Source organism: Suncus etruscus, chromosome 5, assembly GCF_024139225.1.
Source record: "Suncus etruscus isolate mSunEtr1 chromosome 5, mSunEtr1.pri.cur, whole genome shotgun sequence".
NCBI lineage: Eukaryota > Metazoa > Chordata > Mammalia > Eulipotyphla > Soricidae > Suncus > Suncus etruscus.
The window spans coordinates 133,274,970-133,299,603 of NC_064852.1; the positions used below are offsets into that span (position 1 = coordinate 133,274,970).

Sequence of the window (24,634 nt, forward strand, 5' to 3'; positions counted from 1 at the left end):
TCCTTTGGCCCTTGGGCTTTTCGCAAATTGACAGATTTTGTCAAGACCCAGGTCGATTCTGCCACCAAAAAGAACATAGCAGTCCATTACCAGTGCCTGGCACTTGCTGAACCTCTTGAGCCTGACTCTACTGGTACCCCCAACAACGGGTCTTTTGAGCTCCTTGAGGAGGATTTACAGGATGCCTTGCAGTTTGAAAAACTTACTAAGCAATCATTTACTTCTCGGCTGTGGAATAGCTTGGTGCCAGGAGTTAGAGTCACACTCTCTTGCTAGATAAAAATCTTGCTCTATGCATCTTTCAAGTGCTAACCCTGGAAGCCCACCAAGTAGCCTAAGACAGGCTAAGACAGGCACTCCACCCATCTTTTTTAATTTTTTTACAGAAAAGGGGGACCGTGGGGAGCCAGAGCCAAGATGATGTCTAAGAGGAAAATTGTTCTTGTGTGACATGTGACCTGAAGCATTGGCCATTGTTTAAGCCTTGGAGTCAATGGAAAAATTCTCAAGGCCCTCTGTCAAATATTTGAGGAAGCTTGTGACAGTTTAATGCTTCAGCAAATTCTAAGTAAAGAACAGACCATTCTTGTACCAGAATGTACAGATAGGAGGTACGCAAAGTGTTATATGCCTGGCTTATTGAGATTAACCACAAGAAGTTATTTGTAAAGCTGTTTGTCACAGGGGCTGTACCAACCTGTCTACCCTCCTCCCCTGAAAGTTTCTGCATATAAGAAGAGCCTGCTGGCTAATACAACTTTGGACCTTGATCAGACTTCCATTTGACTCGGTCCTTTTCTTTCCCACCCATTCTGTTTTCCACAGGCTGGATCCACCCCACACCCATGAATAACTAAGCCCTGTGGATCAGGGCAGAAACTTGCCTAGGACTGACCCAGGTGCCTTTACATCTCCCAACCTGATCTTCTTGAGATTGGCAAAAGATTTGCCGCAGGGAGGACTTGCGTATAGCTGACCTATGTTATATTTTCAGTATCTCATAGTCCCCTCAGCCTTCCAGGAGTGATTCCTGAGTGCTAAGCCAGTTATAAATGCTGAGCAGCAAGACTGGTTTAAAAATATTTATTAATATATTTAAAGAGTTAAAAAGGCAATCAGCATAAGCTTACCTTTTAGTAAACCCAGATAATATCTAATATTTTGAAGATCACTCTAAAACTAGTAAAGAAATGCAGTAGAGGTGACCATCTATCTATACAGACCCATAATGGATATATCTTGCACATCTTCTCTTTAAACAATGTAGTCATGAGGAAAAATTAACAATTAAAAATTAAAAGCATTTTTAAGAACCAATCTAGAAACTACTGAGCTTTAAAATAGTGTATAGCTTTTGATGTGTATTTTACACACACACACACACAAACCTCATTCACATTACAAAAACAGACATTCTCCTAGCCAACACCATTGGAAAGCAGTTTCTGTGAATTTTTCATGATTTATTGGCTAGGTATTTTATTTATTGGCTCATTCCATAGAACACATGCCTTCCCCCAAGAAAGAATAATGTAGAAGACATTTTTTAAAATTCAGAAAAGTCTTGTTATTATCTCTGAACTGAAAGAAACAAATAAGTATAAATCTCTAGTTAGCCTTGTGAGAACCAAGAAAAACCTCTCGTCAGCCTTGTGAAGACAGGAATAATTATTGATGAAAGAAAAATTCCATATTTTTCTTTTCCCCTTTCAAGCAGACAGGCTGTAGCATTGAGCAAAAGTTTACATTGGTAAAAAAAAATAGCACATAACATATAAATAATCCAAACCACCATTACCAATATTCAATTGTATCTCCCATATCTTTATATACTTTTAGTTTTCTCTCCTTGCAATTGATCTTACTGGGATTGTTTGGGATTATGCATACAAATACATAAAAATTTATGTCCCTATTAGTTTCTACAGATACTCAGATTTTCAGGTAAACCTTTATTCCTTAAACGTAATACCCACACATTAATATACAACACTTTTTTCAACTGTACTCAACTCTGTCCATCTTTAGAAACTCTCACTTAATTTCTTAATAATATCTTTATTTGAGCACCATTATTATATATATTATTGTAGTTGGGTTTCAATCATAAAAAGAACACCTCCTCCTTCACCAGTACAATATTCCCACCACCAATGCCCCCCATCTCCCTCCTTCCTCAGCCCCTGCCTGTATTCAAGGTAGGCATTCTACTTCTCTCACTCATTAACATTGTCATGATAGTTGTTAGTGTAGTTATTTCTCTAACTGCACTCACCACTCTTTGTGGTGAGCTTCATATCACTTAAATTCTTAAACATTTTTAGGAAATATACTTACAATAGTGTTGTAAAAACTTACAATAAAGTTTTTAGACTGATATAAAAAGTTATAAGACCTAACCACCAATAATTGTCTACTACTGTCTTTATGTCCCTGTGGTCTAATCTCTATTTCTCCTCTGATTTCTTTTTTAATCAGAAAAATCCCCCCTTTTTTATCAGATAGTTCGACCAAGGATTTGTCATCATTACTTTGTGCTTTCTTATTTTGTCTTTATCTCACTAATCAATCAATGATATAAGCTGGTATTGGATATCTCTTGTGACTCTATTCCCAAGCCATTTGGCAGATGGAACTCCATAGAGCAATTGTTCTGAAGATTATCCTTGAGGTGAAAGCTTCAGAAACACTGCTCCAGAGATGGGACAGTGCAATGCAAAGAGAGGTGCCATCTCCCTAATATCTGTGATTACTTTATTTGACCTGCTTCTTGGTGGATCTGTGCTGGTCCAGAATTGTGAAACAGATGAAGAGCAGTGATTTTTATATCCCAGATAATAAATCCTTTTTTACATGTGTGTAAAACGTTTTCTCTCATTCAATAGTGTCACACTCTTGGTTGTTTGCCCTGGCATGTTTTTGATGGTGCTCATGGGATCATCACATGTGGTGTTTCCATACTTAGTTGCAGTGATACCTCTTTAGTTCTCTCACACATCTGGTTGCTATATACCAAAGATCTGATTTTGTGTTGTCACTAGAGCTCCCAAGTAAGAAAATTACTGGAATTTTACTTCAACATGGAAGGTTGTAATGGACATCAAGTTCCAGACTTAATGGCCTGTGTAAGCTTGTGCAATAATATACTCTACCTCTGTTCTAAAACAGAGGTTAGGCCTTGTATGATCCTAACTGCTATATTATTTTTATTCTACACCCCAAGTAATACAAGATATATACTCCAGGTTCATTACAGCAATGCATGTCCTCTTGCAATGCTGTATTGAGCCCACAGCATTTTCTTTTGGCCCTAGAGGTTTAGAAATACTTCTAGGTTAACACATTTAGTTTTTGACACCACAGGACCATAGTAACACTTTATTTCCTCACTCTAGTAATGAATTGCTACTTACTTGGCTTTGTATTGATCAAGTGGTCCCAAGGAACCCTAAGTACCATTTTAGTATATCCCCCATAAATAATAAATAAATATTCAAATAAATAATTTTAACTAATTATTTAAAAGGATTTTGGTAATATGATCTTTACCTGTAAAATTGTATAAGGGTATAAATTCTTGATATTCTTTTTCATGTAAAATTATTATGTTGATTAAAGTTTAATATTTTTATCAATTAAAATATAATGAAAATTTAATTAGATTAGTCTAAATGAAATAAGAATATTATTGTTCTTGAATAAGCATCAGAGCAATGTACTTACCACTTAATGTTTTATTAATAACCACAAACCCCTAGTTTATTCAATAGAGCAAAGAAATAAAACATTTAGTAATTTAGATATATTTAAAATGTTGCTATCTGAGGATGTATTTCTAATGGCCACATGTGGAAAATTAAAATTTTCTATTCTAATACTTGTTATTGGACATAATAAGTTAATTTTAATGACTTAATTTGAAATGAGCAAAGAGAGCTAATATTTCCCTACTTCATGTGACTATATAATCTACTATAACAAAGAGCCATCTAATTGTGAAGCTAAATATATCTGTGGAAACCAACAACTTGAAATGAAATACAAATTTCAAAATTAACCAGATCATGTATATTTGACATGCTTAAATGTGTCTTGTACATGCCCAGGTTTACATTGATTTTTTTCTAATGTTTAGAAATATATTTCTGAAGCAATTCAATGGTGAAATGTGCTTGAAAATCTGTCATATGAAATATGTAATTTGAAACTGAACAACTGATATTAAAACAATCAATAAGATTTGTAGTTTATGATGAATATTATTTTATTAATTTTAACTTACCAGAGTATTTTATGAAAGAAAAAAAATACATCAAGTTTTAAAAAAATTTCTGCATCATCTCTGAACTTAAAAATTATGCCTATTTATCAATGACTTCTTTATTTCTTGGTTTTAATTGTATGTTGAGTCTATTATATTGTTATTTACATTTACCTTTTACATTATCTTTTAATCACCAGAGAAACTTTTGTATTTTAATGTTTATAGAAGTCGTAAGAACTAAGGATTAGAATTTAAAAATATGATTTGGCACATTTAACTATGTCTCCCATCTATCTTTTATAAGTCTGTTTTATATGCATTATTAGTCAAACTCATTACACAGCATTGTCATTGCCAGTAAATGTGCATTCCCTTATATGTGATGCTGTGCCAAAGGTTGCAAGCTGTTTTAATTATACTTGCATTAGTTCATCACTGTTTATAAAACCTAATTTAGAGCAGAAATTTAGTCAATGATGCAATTCTATTCATGGCATTCAAAACCATCAGAATGTAAACTTATATTTCTGCTTTCAACTTAACTTGCCTTTTACTTTCATTTTTTGGCATAACTGGCAGATCATTTCTAGTAGATAATAATGGTGAAAGTTATGACCAGTTTCCTGTGTCATTTGGCTCTTTCTAAGCATATACAGTAGTATTCTCTAATGGTGCCTCTGTGCCCATGGGAGCAATTTATCCCATAAAAATAGCATGTACATGAGGATAAAAGAAATAAAATTATTTTTGGTTTGCATTGTTTTCTTTTAGAGCACATACAGCTGTCTCTAGGACTTATTTCTGGTTCTGCACTAAATAGCTCCTTGATACTCCAGACAGGTCTTAGGGGACCTGATGGAGTATTTAGGACTAAACCTGGTTCTGATCTAGGCAATGCAAGCATCCTATCCATTGTACTCTGCCTCCCCCAACCTTAAATATGAAATCTTCCCAAAGTCCAGTATCAGTAGAATGAATCTTTCCAAAATATATTTATTATTTTTGACCCTTATTTTTTTATATTTCCAAATTAAATGGTTTATGTCATGTGGACTCAAGGGGCTGGAGTGATTGTGCAGTGCTAAGGCATTTGCCTTGCACGCAGTTGACCCAGGATGGACCTGGGTTCAATCCCTTGGCGTCCCATATAGTCCCCCAAGCCAGGAGTGATTTCTGAGTGCATAGCCAGGAGTAACACTGAGTGTCATCAGATGTGCCCCCCAAAACAAACAAACAAAAAATGTGAATTCAAATAGATCATTAAGTATATTTGACAGGATATACTTCATCTAGTTACCGCTTCATACAAATTCTTTTTTATGCATACACGAAAGTCATAAAGATAGACCCTTTATAGACCCTAAACGGAAACTTGGTAAATTTTAACAGAAATCATGTAATGCCTTCTTTCTCATCACAGCAGAATTTAATTGAATTAATGAAAAATATAACAATTATACTGCTTTAAGTTTTAACTTTTTATGTTTGTTTGTTTGTTTGTTGGCCACACCTGGTGACCCTCAGGAGTAACTCCTGGCTATGTTATCAGAAATCTCTCCTGGCTTGGGGGACCATATGGGACACCAGGATCGAACCAAGGTCCGTCCTGGGTCAGCCACATGCAAGGCAAGCGCCCTACTGCTGTGCTACTGCTCTGGCCCTTCATTTTTAAATTTTTTATTTGTTTCATTTTATTATTTTTAAGGGGCCTGAGGTGATTCTTTGCCAACGAACCAATTATGAAAATCAACCTGAAAATCTAAGATTTTCCCTTTTTTAAGCATCTGTTCATTAAACTTTGTGATATTTTCTTCACAGAATAAACAAACTATGAAAGACATAAGAAATGGAGAGTAGTTGAGCAAAATCACAACTTAAAAATTAATACTAATTATTTTTTAAAAAGAAGAATCAAGCTACCATACTTAAAAAGATTCTAGCAGATTCTTGTTAATATTTTTCTGTAAGAGACCATTATAGAATAGAAGTGAATTTAAAAACTTTTAAAATGCCTGTATTAAACATAAAATGAATGTTTAGCAAACTGTAGAAAATTATTCTTAATTACTCAAATTAACTCAAATAAACACCCTCTGAAATTGCATTTTGTTTCAAGTGATATCATAAAAATTGATGTCAAGTGTAAAACAAACATTATTGCAAAAAAAGCATCTTTGCAAGTTCATAATTCCTGATTTGTGTTCAGGGATGACATGTGCAGAATTCAGAAGACAATATGTGGTACCAGGAATCGAACTTGGGTCATCTGCATGCAAAACAAGTTTTCTATTCACTGTAATTTTGCTCTCACCCTCCAAAGTCTATTTTGGAACATATGCAAATACATCTTTGTGCTTCATTCCAAATGTTTCCATAAATTTTTGCAACAGTCAGTTCCCTGCCTTTCTTTGGGCATGAACTTTTGCTCCAGTTACTCACATCAAAACATTCATTATAGTTTTGGAGAAAATACCTATTATATTTTCAAGTGAATTGTGTAATGTCCAAGACCAAATTAACTGCTAAAAATTTGTTTTAAGAAAGTTGAAGTTTGTCTTATGCATACTATATGTTTTTTTCCCCATGGTTATGTAGAATAGGTAGAGGAAGAATATGGATTCCCAGACATTTTAGGAGCATCTTATCTCCTAAGTAGGTTTCCTTCTGGACAGTTTTTGCATTGTGGGAGTAAGGTGAACTCTGTCATCACACCATCCTTGGTCCTGAGTTACTGATCAGCTCCTCCTTCAGGCGGTTAATGGCTGAATAGGAGGGAAGTCAGGTGGAGCACTGTGCAGAAGGTGGGTAACAGGTTAATAACACACACACACACACACACACACACACACACACACACACACACACACAAACTCTGGTCTCAGAAAATAAGAAAACTTAGCTGGCTTGTCCCTAACTGTCATGCTGCGACTGTGAGAATAAAAATTTCCCTTTAGCATTCCATCTGATTATGATTTAAGAGAGTTCATTTGTTCTTAAGGAAGGAATTCCTTTTTGTTTAAGTGATTTCTTAGCAGTTAGGTTAATTATGCTTTTAGCTTCTGTTCCTGCTTGCTCATAGGAAATTGTATGATGGAAAATTACAACCCCTCCACATGCGCACAGAACAGGGCGTAGCCGCCTCATAGAGATAAGCAGACCCTCTTCACGGGTCTCCTAGGTATGTCGCAGCCCCATGTGTGTTCCCAGCGATAAGCAAATACCTCTTTCCCGCCACGGCCATAGCTGTCTGTAACCTCCTCCTAAGCTTGTTAAGGTTTCTCTATATAAACCCTGTTGAAACCTTTGAGGGGGGTCAAACCTCCTCTGCTCATGCATGGAGTATGAGGTTTGGCCTCAGCATGCTGATGTGTGATTTCGTGCTCTAATAAACCCTCCTGCGATAGCATCAAGTCAGTCTCCGAGTCTCCTTGGGTGTCCGCGATTCCTGAGGTTTGAGGAAGGGTCTCTCTTTGTGAGTTCCTTCACGACCATTGCTTACCTCTGAGTCGCAGTGCTTTCTCTAGGGTTCCCAGGCTCCAATATAAACTTAAACCATGCAACTACCTTATCATGTTTTTCTTTAGGTCCATGTAATGTTGTGGTATTTATCAGTAATACCTTTAAATTAGTATCAGTAGGTGGCTGAGACATAGACCATAATATATATTTATTACTTTTCCCCAACTAATTTCACAGATGTGCTGCTTCTACTTTTTCTGTCAAACTGGTCATAAATGTTATTCATCTTAAAAAAAAGAAAACATGACTTTGAACTAGAGATATACTACTGTGGGTAAAGCATGTGAACCCATGGATTTTTTTCTGGCACCCTCAATGAAGACCCAACACCACAGGAAGTGATCTTTGAGCAAAGAGCCATTAATAAGTCCTGATCACTGCTGGGTGTGGCCTGGTATAGTAATACAATTTAAAAAGGATGAATTAATGTTATTTTTTTCTAGTCTTATTTTATTTAATCATTATTTCATTGTTAGCTAAGGATTTAATCTACTTGAATTTTCTTTCTGCAAGTCATTCATTTAAAATAATTTATTTGGGTTTTACTTTTTACTTATTTGTGGAGGAAGAGTGGCTTCTGGTGATGCTCAAGGAGCCCAGGATAACGTGCAGCAAATCTATGTGGTTGAATTCTAGGACCAGAAGATGTGGTGCAGCTCAGGCCTTGTAGTGCCAGGGGTCAATGATACATCACTAGTCGACTTGGGAACAAGTGTTTCCAACATGATCATTTTCCTCTTAAATTTATTTTCAGCTACAAAGTTTCTCCTGAATAATGCTGTTAATTTTCCTCATAAGTTTTGTTATTCTATGTCATTGTTTTCACTTAGTTTAAGTTATTTTTTTCTAATTTCTTCTGATATTTCTTTTTAACTATTGTTTGGTGGTTGTTACATGGTTGTGAAATTTCCAGTTTCTTTTAAATTTATTTCTAGTATTACTTCATCATGATCAGAAAAAGGAAAACAACATTAGATGATGAAGTTCTTTAAAATTCATGGTCATAACAAGTTCTCAGACAAAGTCAACCAAGGTAAAAATAAACAAATGGGACATCCAATTAAAAATCTGTTTGTTTAGTCTAATAAAACAATATTTTTAAGATTTTTAAGTCTTTGACTTTATAAAAGTACTATAATAAAGTTTTTACTATTAGAAGTGATATATTGAAATTTTAACTATTAATTATTTTCATTAAATTATTTCAATGTGTACTTCTTATAATTGGTGGCTCATTACTAGTTAGTGTGTATAGCTATATTTTTAGTTATCTACTAAATTTTAATAATTATATATAATATAAACATCAATTTATAATAAGCATTTTTGTATGAGCTTACATTTTAATAATTTTAATTATAATAGCTTTTTGTAAAATTTTAGTCTTTTTTGTGTGTTATCAATGTAGCTAACCTAGATATCTGCATTTTATTGGCATGTGACTTCTTGTCACTATTACATCCAAAATGAATTAGCTGAAGTTTTTAGTCTATAAAACTCTTTTGATTAGAGAGCTTAATTAAATTACATTAGAAGTAATTACTAGTGCAGGTTTTTCTATTATTAATTTACTATGTGTTTTAATTTAACATATTTTCTCTACCAGTGCCTTCCTTTGTGTATACTTAATTTTTCTTTCATAAATTATTTGATTCTAGTTTTATTCATTTGTATGTTTAAAGGCATATGTTTGCAGATACTACAAAGCTAACATTTAAAACACTAAATTTATGAAGTAATTTGATCTGATATCAATTTTAGTAACAAGTTACATCTCTACACAGCTTCACTGTTGAATTAGAAAATTAGTTGCTTTTGTGGGCACATTTGCAGTTGCTGATGGCCCACTTCTTGATTAATACTTAGGGGTCACTCCTGGCAGTGCTCAAATGTTATGTGTTTCAATATTTGAATTTTGACCTTCTGCACTCAATTGTATGAACTCAGCCCATTGAGTATTTTTCTCTAGCTTGTCTACTAGTAATTAGAAATTAATATTTATGTTACTTGGACAATTGTATCTTTTGCAATTACTTTTTAAAGTATTTGTAATTTTAAAGTATTTGTATTTCAGATTACATAATTTAAAAAATATGCATTGTCATATATGCGTGTGCATGTGTGTATTTGTAATATACTTCTGTATTATACGTCGTTGGGCTTTTTTTTGCATAAGACCTATATAATGAGCTTATGAAACTGATGAAATCAGCAGGTGTAAATCCTGACTTCTCATATAAAAATAATTTTATTTGTCTATCATAATAACAGTTTTTAAAAAGTGAGTCAATAAGTTCAATAGTTTTGTAATTAATTTTAGTACAAGTTTCTTTTCAATTTATTTTGGTGATACTATCTTATAAAGTGTGGGAAGAAAAAATAATTTATTTATATATAACAAAAACTATTTTATTAGGTCTATTGTCTGTTTAATGACACATTAGTAATATTAGTTTTCAGCATTTTCTATACAAACTCTGATCAAAAAATTCTGATAAAAATGCATTTATCAAACCCTTTGCATATCTAGTAGAGTATATAAGTAAAAAGAAAAGAGATTATTTTATACTTCTTTATTTGCTTAAAATTATGAGATTTATTCTATAGGACACTGTTATGTTTTAATTTTTATTTTGTAAATAAAATTATAATAGTTTTATCTGGTATAAAAACTTCAGTTTTCGTTTTGGTGAGATGACGAAGGCAATTTGGAATTATTGGTGCTAGCTTGACTAAACACCTTAGACAGAGCTGAAGATACCTTTGCCAGCATTTTGGATCCTTGTTTGGGCACATTAAATTTGCTGGTTTCTATGAACAAAGCAAAAAAAAAAAAATAGGGTAAATTATTCACCATTTTAACAAAGTACTCATAAGATAAATTTAAATTGATTATTTAGAATTCATAAATTGATATTCATAAAACATTTTGATACATTAACATTTTTTAATCTGAAATTCTAATCAATTTTTTGTGAAAATAGGAAGTGGGGGCCGGAGAGATAGCATGGAGGTAAGACATTTGCCTTTCATGCAGAAGGATGGTGGTTCAAATCCCAGCATCCTATATGGTCCCTCTAGCCTGCCAGGGGCGATTTCTGGGCATAGAGCCAGGAGTAACCCCTGAGCGCTGCTGGGTCTGATCCCCCCTCCCCCCCCCCAAAAAAAAAGAATATAGAAAGTGAATTTTGGCATTGTGAGCTACCTAAATTCACACAGATTGAAGTTGAACAAGTTTTTGGATCTGCATATTGATCAAGATTAAAGTTTATCATCTTAGATAACTATAGATAACTTAGATAACTATACATGAACTCATCCGTAAAGGAAAAAATTGTATGTGTGTGTGTGTGTGTGTGTGTGTGTTCAGAGTCCACTATAGGTTGCCCTTAGTCATGACAAATGTGGTTCTCTTTCAAGGATATAGTGTTAACTCTATGGAGTCATAGTGTCAAGTGTAGTTGCAAGACTTCAGGATCAAAGTCAGATCTGTTTTTGAGTTCTAAAAGTCTCTGTTGAGGGAAAACTCAGATCTGTATCTCTATTTTTTTAAATTTATATTTGGGCTTTCTGATCTATAGATGGTTCTGTATCTAGTAGAAAAGATGAACTGTTTAGTTGATTTTCCAAAGCATTTTACAAAAAGCTGTGCTTACCTTGTAAACATTTAAATCATAATTTTTTAAAAAATATTTTTATTTAAACACTGTGATTACAAACATGATTGTGGTTGGATTTCAGTCATAAAAAGAACACCCCCATTCACCAGTGCACCTTCCCATCACTGGTCGATGCCCCATCTTCCTCCCCGCTACCCCACACCTGTATTTGAGAAAGGTTTTCTACTTTTCTTACTCATTGACATTATTATGATAGCTCTCTGTGTTGTTATTTCTTTAACTGCACTCACCTCTCTAAAGTCAGAAATTTCTATCTTCAGCTTCTTTTGAACAATGTTAAAACCTCAATTGGAAAATCTAAAAAACTTTGAACTTTCTAATAACTGAACCTGAATAACACAGCTATCTAGCATACTATTTACTTGACTCTTATGAGCATTGGACAGTGCCAACTATAGCTAAGTTGAGAAATCTAGCTTGCAAAAGTAAGTCTGGTAGATCCATATTTGAATTTCAGTTTTGCAAATTTGTGTCTATGGAGTGACCTTATGCATTTTACTTTCATTTACTATTTTTCTGTATAGTAGCTTTCCTTTCTTAATATAAAAGACATAGTTGATTTTAGGCAAAGATGAGTTTCTTTTTAGTTTCAGATCAAGTGTAAAGAACATTGTAAGATAATTACACTAGTGAAATACATACATAAAAGTTGTAGGAGTATTACACTAAAGCCTCAGATGAGTGATAGTCATCAATAGTGCAAAAAACACTCCTTCCTGGGCCGGGCGGTGGCGCTAAAGGTAAGGTGACTGCCTTGCCTGCGCTAGCCTTGGACGGACCGAGGTTCGATCCCCTAGTGTCCCATATGGTCCCCCAAGCCAGGAGCAACTTCTGAGCACATAGCCAGGAGCAACCCCTGAGCGTTACCGGGTGTGGCCCAAAAACCAAAAAAAAAAAAAAAAAAACACTCCTTCCAATAAATTGATAAAATATTAATAAAAATTATGTAACATAAAGTGAATTATACTAACTGATAAGGGAATAATGCATTTTGTATTTGAAAAACCTTTTGAAGGATACTCACCATTAGTAATGTCCTCATTTCTTCCAAACATAGTTATAAACTGTTAATACAAAAAAAGAAAACAAGACTTAACAATCACATTTTTAGAAATTTCTTTTCTTTCTTTCTTTTTCTTTCTTTTTTCTTTCTTTCCTTCCTTCCTTCCTTCCTTCCTTCCTTCCTTCCTTCCTTCCCTCCCTTCCCTCCTTTCTTTCTTTCTTTTTCTTTCTTTCTTTCTTTCTTTCTTTCTTTCTTTCTTTCTTTCTTTCTTTCTTTCTTTCTTTCTTTCTTTCTTTCTTTCTTTCTTTCTTTCTTTCTTTCTTTCTTTCTTTCTTTCTTTCTTTCTTTCTTTCTTTCTTTCATCTTTCTCTCTTTCTTTCTTTCTTTCTTCTCTCTTTCTCTCTCTCTCTTTCTTTCTTTCTTTCTTTCTTTTTCTTTCTTTTTCTTTCTTTCTTTCTTTCTTTCTTTCTTTCTTTCTTTCTTTCTTTCTTTCTTTCTTTCTTTCTTTCTTTCTTTCTTTCTTTCTTTCTTTCTTTCTTTCTTCTTTCTTTCTTTCTTTCCTTTCTTCTTCCTTTCCTTCTTCCTTCCTTCCTTCCTTCCTTCCTTCCTTCCTTCCTTCCTTTCCTTCCTTTCTTTCTTTCTTTCTTTCTTTCTTTCTTTCTTTCTTTCTTTCTTTCTTTCTTTCTTTCTTTCTTTCTTTCTTTCTTTCTTTCTTTCTTTCTTTCTTTCTTTCTTTCTTTCTTTCTTTCTTTCTTTCTTTCTTTCTTTCTTTCTTTCCTCTTTCTTTCTCTCTTTCTCTCTCTTTCTTCTTTCTCTTTCTTTCTTTCTTTCTTCTTTCTCTTTCTTTCTTTCTTTCTTTCTTTCTTTCTTTCTTTCTTTCTTTCTTTCTTTCTTTCGTTCTCTCTTTCTCTCTTTCTCTCTCTCTTTCTTTCTTTCTTTCTTTCTTTCTTTCTTTCTTTCTTTCTTTCTTCTCTCTTTCTCTCTTTCTTTCTTTCTTTCTGTCTTTCTTTTTCTTTCTTTCTTTCTTTCTTTCTTTCTTTCTTTCTTTCTTTCTTTCTTTCTTTCTTTCTTTCTTTCTTTCTTTCTTTCTTTCTTTCTTTCTTTCTTTCTTTCTTTCTTTCTTTCTTTCTTTCTTTCTTTCTTTCTTTCTTTTCCTTCCTTCCTTCCTTCCTTCCTTCCTCCTTTCTACCTTCCTTCTTTCTTTCTTTCTTTCTTTCTTTCTTTCTTTCTTTCTTTCTTTCTTTCTTTCTTTCTTTCTTTCTTTCTTTCTTTCTTTCTTTCTTTCTTTCTTTCTTTCTTTCTTTCTTTCTTTCTTTCTTTCTCTTTCTATCTTTTTATTTCTTTCTCTCTCCCTCCATCTCCTCTCCCTCTCCTCTCCCTCTCCTCTCTCTTTCTCTCACTTTCTTTCTCTCTCCCTCCATCTCCTCTCCCTCTCCTCTCTCTTTCTTTCTCTCACTTTCTTTCTCTCTCACTTTATTTCTTTCTCTCTTTCTCTCTTTCTTTCTTTTTCTTCTTTCTTTCTTTCTTTCTTTCTTTCTTTCTTTCTTTCTTTCTTTCTTTCTTTCTTTCTTTCTTTCTTTCTTTCTTTCTTTCTTTCTTTCTTTCTTTCTTTCTTTCTTTCTTTCTTTCTTTCTTTCTTTCTTTCTTTCTTTCTTTCTTTCTTTTTTTTGCTGTTTCTGCCTTAATGATGCCTTTAGACTCAATGTCATGGAGTGTTTTACCTACGTGTTGTTCAAAATATCTTATGGTTTTGGGTCTAATATCCATTTTTAATCCATTTGGATTTGACCTTAGTGCATGGTATTAGATGGAGGTCTGAGTTCGATTTTTTGCAAGCAGCTGACCAATTGCTCCAACACCACTTGCTGAAGAGGCTTTCCTTGCTCCATTTTGTATTTATTGTTCCTTTATCAGAGATTCATTGATTGTATATCTTGGGCATATTCTCCGAATACTCAAGCCTATTACACTGATCTGACAGTCTGTCTTTATTCTAGTACCATGCTGTTTTAATGACTATAGCTTTGTAATACAATTTAAAGTTTGGGAAAGTATGCCTCTCATACTCATTTTCCCAAAAGTTGCTCTAGCTATTTGTAGGTATTTATTGTTTCAAATGAATTTCAGGAGGGTTTGATCCACTTCTTTGAAGAACGTCATTGGTATCCTTATAGGGATTGCATTTAACCTGTACAATGCTTTGGGAAGTATTGCCATTAAAATTATGTTAATCCTGCCAATCCATGAGCAGTGTATGTGTCTCCATTTCCTTGTGTCTTCTTTCATTTCATAAATCAGGTTTTCATAGTTTTCTTTGCATATTGCATATGTCCTTCACATTTTAGTTAAGTTGACTCCAAGATATTTCAGTTTATGTGACACTAATATGAATGGGGTTGTTCTTTAATGTCCATTTCTTCTCTATCATTATTGGTGTATAAGAAGGCCATTGATTCTCGTGTGTTAATTTTGTAGCCTGCCACTTTGCTATATAAAACTATTGTTTCTAGAAGCTTTTTTGGTAAAGTCTTTACGGTTTTATAAATATAATATCATGTCACCTGCAAACAATGAGAGCTTGACTTCTTTCTTTTCTATCTCGATGCCCTTGGTATCTTTTTCTTGCCTAATTGCTATGGCAAAAACTTCCAGCAATTTTCCATGGTTATAGCAGGATGATCTAGCATATCTAAATAGACCCATAACTACTGAGTAAATTAAAAGAGTAATCAAAACCTTCCCAAAAACAAAAGGCCAGTCCCTGATGGAGTCACTAATAAATTGTTTCAAACCTTTCCAGAGAAACTACTCTCAATCTTTTTCAGGCTCTTTCATGAAATTGAAAAATCATGAACACTTTCAAATAGTTTCTAGGAAGCTAACATCATCCTAATACCAAAACCAGATAGAGATGTTGCAAGAAAAGAAAACTACCCCTGATAAACACAGATGCAAAGATCCTCAACAAAATTCTGGCAAATACGACCCAATGCTTCATCAAAAAGGTCACTCACCACGACCAAGTAGAATTCAGTCCAGGAATGCAAGGATGGTTTAACATACATAAATCAATCAACATGATACACCATATTAAGAAAAAAATATAAACCATATGGTCATATCAATAGATGCAGAAAAAAACATTTGACAAGGTCCAACACTCATTCTTGATAAAAGCTCTCATCAAGATGAGAATGGAAGAAACTTTTCTCAATATAGTCAAGGCTTTCTACCATAAGCCAATGTAATTATTCTCAATGGTGATATCTTAAAAATCTTTTCTCTAAAATCTGATACAAGACAAGGATGCCCTCTCTCATCACTCCTATTAAACATATAAATTTCTTTAATTTGTTATTTATTGGCCATTTTCAGTATAATAGATTATAGTTTAACCATTAATTCTCAGGACATGAATGGATAAACTCAGTCTTATGCTTGCCCTGAGAACTGCTTAACTACAGAACCAATAGTTAAGCATTTTTTGTTTGGAGGGTGAATCCCAAATAGCAGAACTGTTAGAATATTTTCCACACATTGGGATAGTATTAGATTTTTAAACTCACAGGATTATTTTTGCTAGGTAAGTATTTTCACCTAATAAACTACCTTTTGAGCTCCAGAGAGAAATTCTAAGAAACAATATAATTATAGCAACATTTTATATAAGTAGTCATTGTGTGCCATAGTCTGAAAACTATTTATGATACTTAGCCTCACACTTCCTCTCAATTGTGATGTATCATGTTGCCCCTGGTCATAGATGTGGACCTTGATGATCTAAATGATGATTCATGTAGTTTAAACCACAAATATGTCAGCCTTCTGTGTTCACAATTATTTGGCTAGCTCTTAAAATAGATGTAAAATTATACATTGGTTTCTGAGAATTCTTATAAGGGAAGAATAGACTCAATTTTATTTTACTGAAATAAACCTGAGCCATTTTTAGGTCTATAATTCTCCTGATAAAATATACTTTTCCATTAGTATTTATTATCACTTCATAACATTGCTTTAAATTTGTTTTCTGAACATTTCAAAATCTTGGCTATACTGGATTAATAACTCTTATTGTTTCTTTAAAGTTCCAGATACTTCTAGATAAATTAGCTATTAATATCTAAAATATAGATATTTTTAGAACTTTAGAATTTGAGAAACACATTATACTAGTCTTTAAATTTTGAGTAAATTTGAATCATATTATGGGTATCTTGAGTAATTTATGAAATTCTAAAAATTGTTAATGTTCTTTGAATAATGCTTGCATTTCATTTGTTTAAGTAGTTTGTGAACTCAATTTCATGACACACCCGTCTATGTTCATACCATACTTTATCATTTATAACTGTGGTTCTAATAAAAATTCATTTTCCAAAGTCTTTTCAGTATTTAATTTTAACAGGCATCAGTGTCCTGTATTACACGATTTTTATGTCTATAGTTCTCAGAGGCTTTTGTTTTTATAAGCTCAGGACAGTTGCATGAATGTTCACTGCAGGGACTTTGAGTCTTTTCTGAGATGTTCCCCAAGATCTTTGAAACTCAACAGCCTCCCCTTTTTCTCTGTCTTTAATATATGGGGCTCAAATACTCGGGTTTCTCTCCTCTCTGTACTTTGCTTCAAAGTCTTTGAATCCCTTTTACGGTCCTCTGACAAAGGGCCTATGGCTGCCTGTCTATGGATGTTTTCTCACAAAAAAGCAAAGTGACAAGAGAAAACATAGAAACAAATTAGCAAGAGTGCTCTGAATAAGCTTAATATTTCTGAACACCTTTTCTGAGTTCCTTTGGTCAAGTAACAGTGTTTTGTCTCAGAGTTTTAAGAGCTTAGTAGGCTTTGTTATTGAAAATTACCTTTGTCAAGACTGGGCCAGGAGAGGAAGAGATGCATGTGTAGAATATCAGGATGAAGTGTGGGAATGGCCTTCCTCTTCAACTAGATTCCTCATAGATATAATTTTTTTAGTATATTATTCTATTCATTCCCTTTATCCACTTTTGGGATTTAAACTCTCCAGAATCAAAGTTATAAAATTTGGAAGAAGTATTATGAGAAATGGTATTGACTGTTCTTTGAGTTTTGGGTTCTCTACCCAAACTCCTGCAACAATTTTAGAGACTCTATTAAATGTACAGCATTTTTTGCATAAAATGACATGAGTAATATGACTATCTGGAACATGCTTAGATCACTATTCTCATTTCAGTTAATGAAAATATTTTAAACTATTTTTTAAACTATTGTTTCTCATTGAAAAGCAGAAAGCAATAGAAAGGACAAATAATATAAGGAGTTCATAATATCCACAAGGTTATCAAAACTATACCCATATTCACAAATATTATGTTGATGGAGGAACTAATCCAGTATCTTTGATTTTTCAGTGAGGGGATACTCAGCAGCACTCAGAGATTACCTCTGTCTCTGCACTCAAAAATTGCTTCTGGCAGGCACGGGGGAACATTTGGGATAACAGCGATTGAACCAAGGTCTATCCTGGATTGGCCTCATACAAGCAGACTCACCATTATGATAACACTCAGGCTTCATCTTTGAGAGTTTAATAAAAGTTATCATAGTATTAATTGTGAGATATGATCTTGAATGTTAGTTGATAATTATTGAATGTGTATTGGACTCTGTACTTTACATAGTTAATTTGGGTTGTTGGTGAAATGCTCTTAAATATGTGATCATATTTAATTAAGAATTTAACTGCATGAGCATTCCCGCCGCCTGGTCTCTCCCACCTGCACAAGGTAGGGAAGCCCTGCCCACCTGCGCCAAGCCTGTGAACAATGTAAGCACCCCCCACCTGGTCTCTCCCACCTGCACAAGGTAGGAAAGCCCCGCCCACCTGTGCTCAGCCAAGCTGCGAAGGGCTTGAGCACCCTTTCTGCCTGGTCTCTCCCACCTGCACAACATAGGGAAACCTCACCCTCCCGCACCAAGCCTGCCAATGGTGGGAGCACCCCCCCTTCTTGTTCTCCCAATTGCACAAGGAAGGGAAGCCCTGCCCACCCACGCCAAGCCTGCCCCGCCTGGTCTTTCCCACTTACACTTTCAAGTGAAGATAGCCTAACACAACATATAGGTCTAGCCAACTCAAACCCAACACCCAAATTTCTTAAAAAATTTATAGCCCATAAAATGGGAAATAAAATACTGAACAGGCCAGAAATACCTATATCAAACTAGACAGGTGGCAAAAGCGAGCTATAATCAAAAGGCCCTCACTACAGGCAACACCAAGAATTGCAAAGAAATATGGATAAACCAAGGAAGAGCCTAACAACTGGAGATATGGAAAGAAACCCAAACAAGTTTCCAAGTTCACCAAAACGAAGAGATCCAAGAGATGAAAATCTAAAAACAGCCATGAGAAAAGAAATGCAAATCATGGTAAGTAAAATGAAAGAAGCACTAACCAGCGAGTACAAGAAGACCATGGATGAAAAAATCAACCAACTTAGAGAAAAACTACTACAGAATATGAGAGATTCCATACAAATGGAATTTAAGGAAATAATAAACAATGTAAAAAGCCATACAAGGAGAATCTCACAGTTTCAGAAGTGCATAGAACAACTCGAAGAAAAACTGCAATAACAAATGACCAGGAAGCCAACAAGAAAATAAAAGGCAAAGCACTGGAAGAGAAAGTCTAGTACTTAATAAAGACAAAAGAAATAATATAAGACTTGTAGGTATACCAGAAAGGGAGAAAATAGGAAAAGGGGAAGAACAAGTGGTCAGGGAAATAATAGAAGAAAACCTTCCAACCCTCTGGAAAGAGACTTCGATGCAATTCCAGTAAGTGAAAAAAGTCCCTAATATAATAGACCCAAATAATCCAACACCAAAACATATAGTAATCCAAATGGCAAAAAACAAAGAGAAAGATGAACTCTTTAAAGCAATAAGGGAGGAAAAAAACCCTCAAGTACAAAGGAAGGGACATATAAATCAAACCAGATCTCCCATTGAAACAATTCAAGCATGAAGACAGTGAAATGACATATTTAAGCAACTGAATGAAAGAAATTTTCAACCTAGGGTACAATACCCAGCAAAACTCTCATTCATATGGGAGGGAAGACTAAAAACATTCTCAAATAAAAATGCTCTTGCAGTATTAACGCAAACAAAACCGATCTTAAATGACCTACTGAGAGACAAATTACACAATCCAAATCCCTGATTGTAACAACAATCCTACACAACACAACTACACAACAGCCCTCTCTGTCAATAATCTCCCTAAATGTTAATGGACTAAATTCTCCCATTAAAAGACACATAGTAGAGAACAGGTTTAGAAAACATAAACCGGACTTCTGCTGCTTGCAAGAAACACAGCTACTAATGCAGGACAGGCACAGGCTTAGAATAAAAAGATGAAAATCAATTATTCAGTCCAATGGAAAACAAAAAAGAGCAGGGACGGCCATCCTAATATCAGACCAAATTGCATTCAACCTCAAGAAAGTGATCAGAGACAAGGAGGGTCACTACATACTGATCAGGGGAACAATAGATCAAGAAGTATTAACCCTTGTCAATATTTATGCACCTAATGTAGACTTAGCAAAATATGTGAGGCAATTACTAACAAACCTGGAGAAACACATGAAGGGAAATGTGATAGTAGTAGATCTCAATACTCCACTATCACCACTGGATAGATCCAGCAGGCAGAAAGATAGCAAAGTAATAATAGCCCTAAATAAAAAATTAGAAGATTTAGGGCTAGTAGACTTATATAGGACCCTCCACCCCAAAAAGCAAAATACACATTCTTCTCAAGCCCACATGGAACTTTCCTAAGAATAGACAATGCCTTAGGATTAAAACTAACTTGTAAAAAACCCACAAGTGTAAGGATCATCAGAAGCACCCTATCAGATCACTATGTAACAGAGGTCAAAATTGAATGTAAGAAGCAGCAATGGAGAAAATCAAACACCTGGAGATTAAACAACATGCTGCTAAACAACAGCTGGATCAAAGAGCAACTCAAGAAAGAAATAAAAAGATTCCTTGAGACAAACGATAATGAAGAGAAAACTTGTCAAAATTTGTGGAACACAGCAAAAGCAGTAATTAGGGGGAAACTCATAGCAATACAGGCTTATGTCAGAAAACAGGAAAATGACAAAAATCAACAATTTAAAGTATCACCTTAAGAAACTGGAACAACTGCAGCAAAGAAATCCAACCACAACCAGAAGTCAAGAAATAATAAAAACCAGATCAGAAATAAACAACATAGAAACTAAGAAGACAATACAAAAAAATCAATGAATCAAGGAGTTGGTTTTTTGAAAAAATTTAAGATAAGCAAACCACTGTCAAGACTCACCAAAAAAAAAAAAAGGGTAAACACCCAAATTAATAGGATTACAAATGAAAGGGGAGAGATTACAAAAGAACCCCAAGAAATACAACATATTATGAACAACTCTACTAAGTTAGGCTACAGACCCCAGTAGAAATGGACAGATTCTTGGAAAAATACCAACTTCCAAGACTAGAAAATGAAGATCTAGAAAACCTAAACAGACCAATCACTTCAGAGGAAACTGAAGATGTAATTAAGAAACTCCCTAAGAACAAAAGTTCAAGTCCAGTTGGTTTTACAGGTGAATTCTATCAAACATTCCAAGAAGAATTACTACCATTGATCCACAGGCTCTTCCAAACCATTGAAAGGACAGGAACCCTCCCCAACTCCTTTTATGAGGCTAATATCACACTCATTCCCAAAGATGGCAAAGACAGCAACAAGAAAGAAAACTACAGAACAATCTCACTAATGAACATAGATGCAAAATTCTCAAAAAAAATCTTAGAGAACTGAATCCAGCACTACATCAGAAAGATTATAAACTATGATCAAGTGAGTTTCATCCCAGGGATGCAAGGATCGTTCAACATACGTAAATCAATCAACATCATACACCACATCAACAACAAGAAAAACAAAAACCACATGATCATATCAATTGATGCAGAGAAGGCATTTGTCAAAATTCAACACCCATTCACATTGAAAACACTCAGCAAATAGGGTTAGAAGAAAACTTCCTCAAGATAGTTACAACTATCTATAAAAAACTCACAGCCAACATTATCCTCAATGAGAATTGAAAATTGACCCATACCTCACCCCATATACAAAAGTCAACTCAACATGGATTAAAGACCTTGAAGTCAGACCCGAATCTATAGTTTATTGAGAAAAAAATAGGCAGAACACTCAAAGACCTATATATCAAAAAAGTCTTAGATGATAGATTTCCAATGGCAAGAACTTTAGCATCAAACATAGACAAATGGGACTACACCAAACTAAAAAGCTTCTGCATGGCAGAAGAAACCATACTTAACACAAGAAGATAGTTAAATGAATGGTAAAAAAATCTTTGCACTCAACATGTCAGATAAAGGGCTGATATCCAGAATATACAAAGCACTCAGAAACATGAGCTCCATAAAACCAAATAAAGCCATAGAAAAATGGAGAGATGAAATGAATAGACACTTCTCCGAAGAAGATCAAAAGATGGCCAACAATCACATGAAAACATGCTCACCTTCACTCATCATTAGGGAAATCCAAATCAAGACAACAATGAGGTACCACCTTACATCAGTGAGGATGGCTCACATAAAAAATAATGGGAACAATCTATGTTGGCGGGGATGCGGTATGAAAGGCACTCTCATCCACTGCTGGTGGGATTGCCCCCTAGTCCAACCCCTATGGAAAACAGTCTGGAGAGTGCTCGAGGTACTCAGAATCAAGCTACCATTTGACCCAGCAATTGCTCCCCTAGTTATCTACTCCCAAGTCAGAAGGACATTCATCCCAAAATATGTGTGCACCCACTATTTATTACAGCACTCAGTATAATAGCCAAGTCTTGGAACCAATCTTGATGTCCAATAACAGATGAGTGGATTATTAAGATGTTGTATTTATACACAATGGAATACAACATGGCAGTCAGAAATGATACAATCACAGACTTTGCAGCAACATAGATGAACCTAGAACATATTATGTTAAACGAAGTAAGCCGGAAGATAAAAGATAAACACAAAATGATATCACTGTTCTGAAGCACCTAGAAACTACACCATATATACAACTAATATTCAAAGATCAAATAACAGGATTTAACAGGGTAGAAACTCCAAACACTGTAACATCGCACATATACTGGGGAGTAGTGCCCAAAACACATGAAAGAGGAACAACATAAACTCTCGACCACACATTGTACCATAAAGAAACCAGCAACAGCAGAAACAGCAGCATAGAGAGAACAGGTATGTAACCAGCCTGTTACTGCAAAGGCCCATAATAATCTCTTAGGGATCTTATACAAGATTACAGGTAAAGAATACCATGGGAAAGCACTGACTCAAATGAAAGCATTTCAAAATAATATGTGATAATGCTTACTATATTTAAAGTAACCTCTCAGCTTTTTTGTCCACAGGCATTCTTGGATACAAAGGGTGGACAATCTAAGATGGCACCTCGGAGCTAAGACACACGAGATACCATACCCAGGCTGCGTTATGAAAATTGTCTCAATAAAACTATTTAACATATCCTTTATCTCGAGGTTATACCTTCTTTTAGGACCTGAAGCATGTGACCAGCCAGACCACTGAAGCAGCAATCATGATCTACATACTTATACTACGGGGTCTACTCATTGAACATATTCAAGCAAAATAACATGCCTGCACTCTTCTCTCCTCTCTTCTCGCTACTACTTCTTTATGTATTTCTTTTTCTATTTAATCTTATTTTCTCTTTTATTCTTTTCTACGCCTTCCATATACTTTCCCCTTTCCCTCTTCTAGGAATCCGACTATCCTTTCACCCCTCAATCTCATCCAGATTTTCCACCTTATTAAAAATCTTCACCCTCAGTTCTTAATCTGTTGGGCATCAAGACTGACCTCCTACCCCAACGAACCAGTACGCAGCTCCCAATCAAAGGGACACTCACTCACACCCACACCTCATCCCCGGCAGGAAAGGACAACCAACACCCCTGCTGACTCATGCTGTGTAGCGCTCCCTACCAACTCTTCCTAATGTGGACTGTTGCTGGATACCAGACTTAGCCCTAAAAGGACTCCCAATGCAAGAACTCTACCCAAAACCCCCCTGCCGCAAATCCTTTACCAATCTCAAGAAGGGCAGGGTGTGTGAAGAAAAGGCGCCTGGGAACCCATACCCCACAAGAAAATCTCAAAAATCAATGGGGAAACCTATACTTCCATCATAAGTATAAGACCTGTATAACACTATTTATTTTTATTTCATTTTTTAAATCATTTTTCTTTATACTATGTGAGCAAATATTTTTTATTTCTATTTTTATCTTTTTTTGGGTGTGTGACTTGTTTCTCTGTTTTTCTCTTTCCACCCCCAAATGCACCAGCATTATAATGAAGCACCATTTCTTCCTGCAAAGGCACACTAAAAAAGAGAAAATCTCATGTATATAAACATGCTCTTATCTACTAGGGATAAGAACTCATACTTATTTACAATACAGGGGAATCTCCCACCTTGAAAATATGTCATGTGGACCCATCTTAGACTCCAGGGGATTAGACACTGACTGTCCAGCCTTGAGCCCTGAATCCAAGATATAGAAATGACACAGTTCTTCACAACAGCTACAGGAGTCAAATCCCCTCCAGGACACCAACGTGTGCCAACTCTAATATGATATCCTGACAATGAGGAAATTGGGAACAAATGAAATAAGAACAGGTTATCCTACCTCACCAATTAATGATAAGACAAAATCTGAAGACTTGTCACACTTTGGGCTGTTCAAAAGCCAAGAACGTGATCTACAGATGACTAGCTGATAGAACCATGTCCAGGCAGTATGTATTCTGGGGCCAATAGGAAAGCCCTAGTTTAGGGTTTGTTCTACTACCTGCACAACAACCATGATCTCTAATTCTAGAGATCTGACTGAGGCAATTGCAACTGAATGGGTCTTCTGGAAAAATAATGAAAGCTTATATTCCAGACACCATCCAAGGTTCAGCGCAAGCACCAAGACCATAAAACACAGAAGACAGATTAAAATGACACTGAGGAAACAGAAATCCTAAAA

General features: G+C 34.9%; 1 protein-coding gene across 1 annotated transcript in view; it reads right to left on the bottom strand.

Moving 5' to 3' along the window:
- Nucleotides 1–10,457: 10,457 nt before the first annotated feature.
- Nucleotides 10,458–24,634, bottom strand: part of FSIP2 (fibrous sheath interacting protein 2) — a 104,497-nt gene continuing 90,320 nt past the window's right edge. Inside the window, exons 23-24 of the mRNA XM_049772930.1 lie at nt 12,488–12,527; nt 10,458–10,594 (exon numbers count right to left, since the gene is read on the bottom strand). Of these exons, the coding sequence (XP_049628887.1) occupies nt 10,458–10,594; nt 12,488–12,527 (177 nt within the window). The remainder of the gene's footprint in view (nt 10,595–12,487; nt 12,528–24,634) is intronic.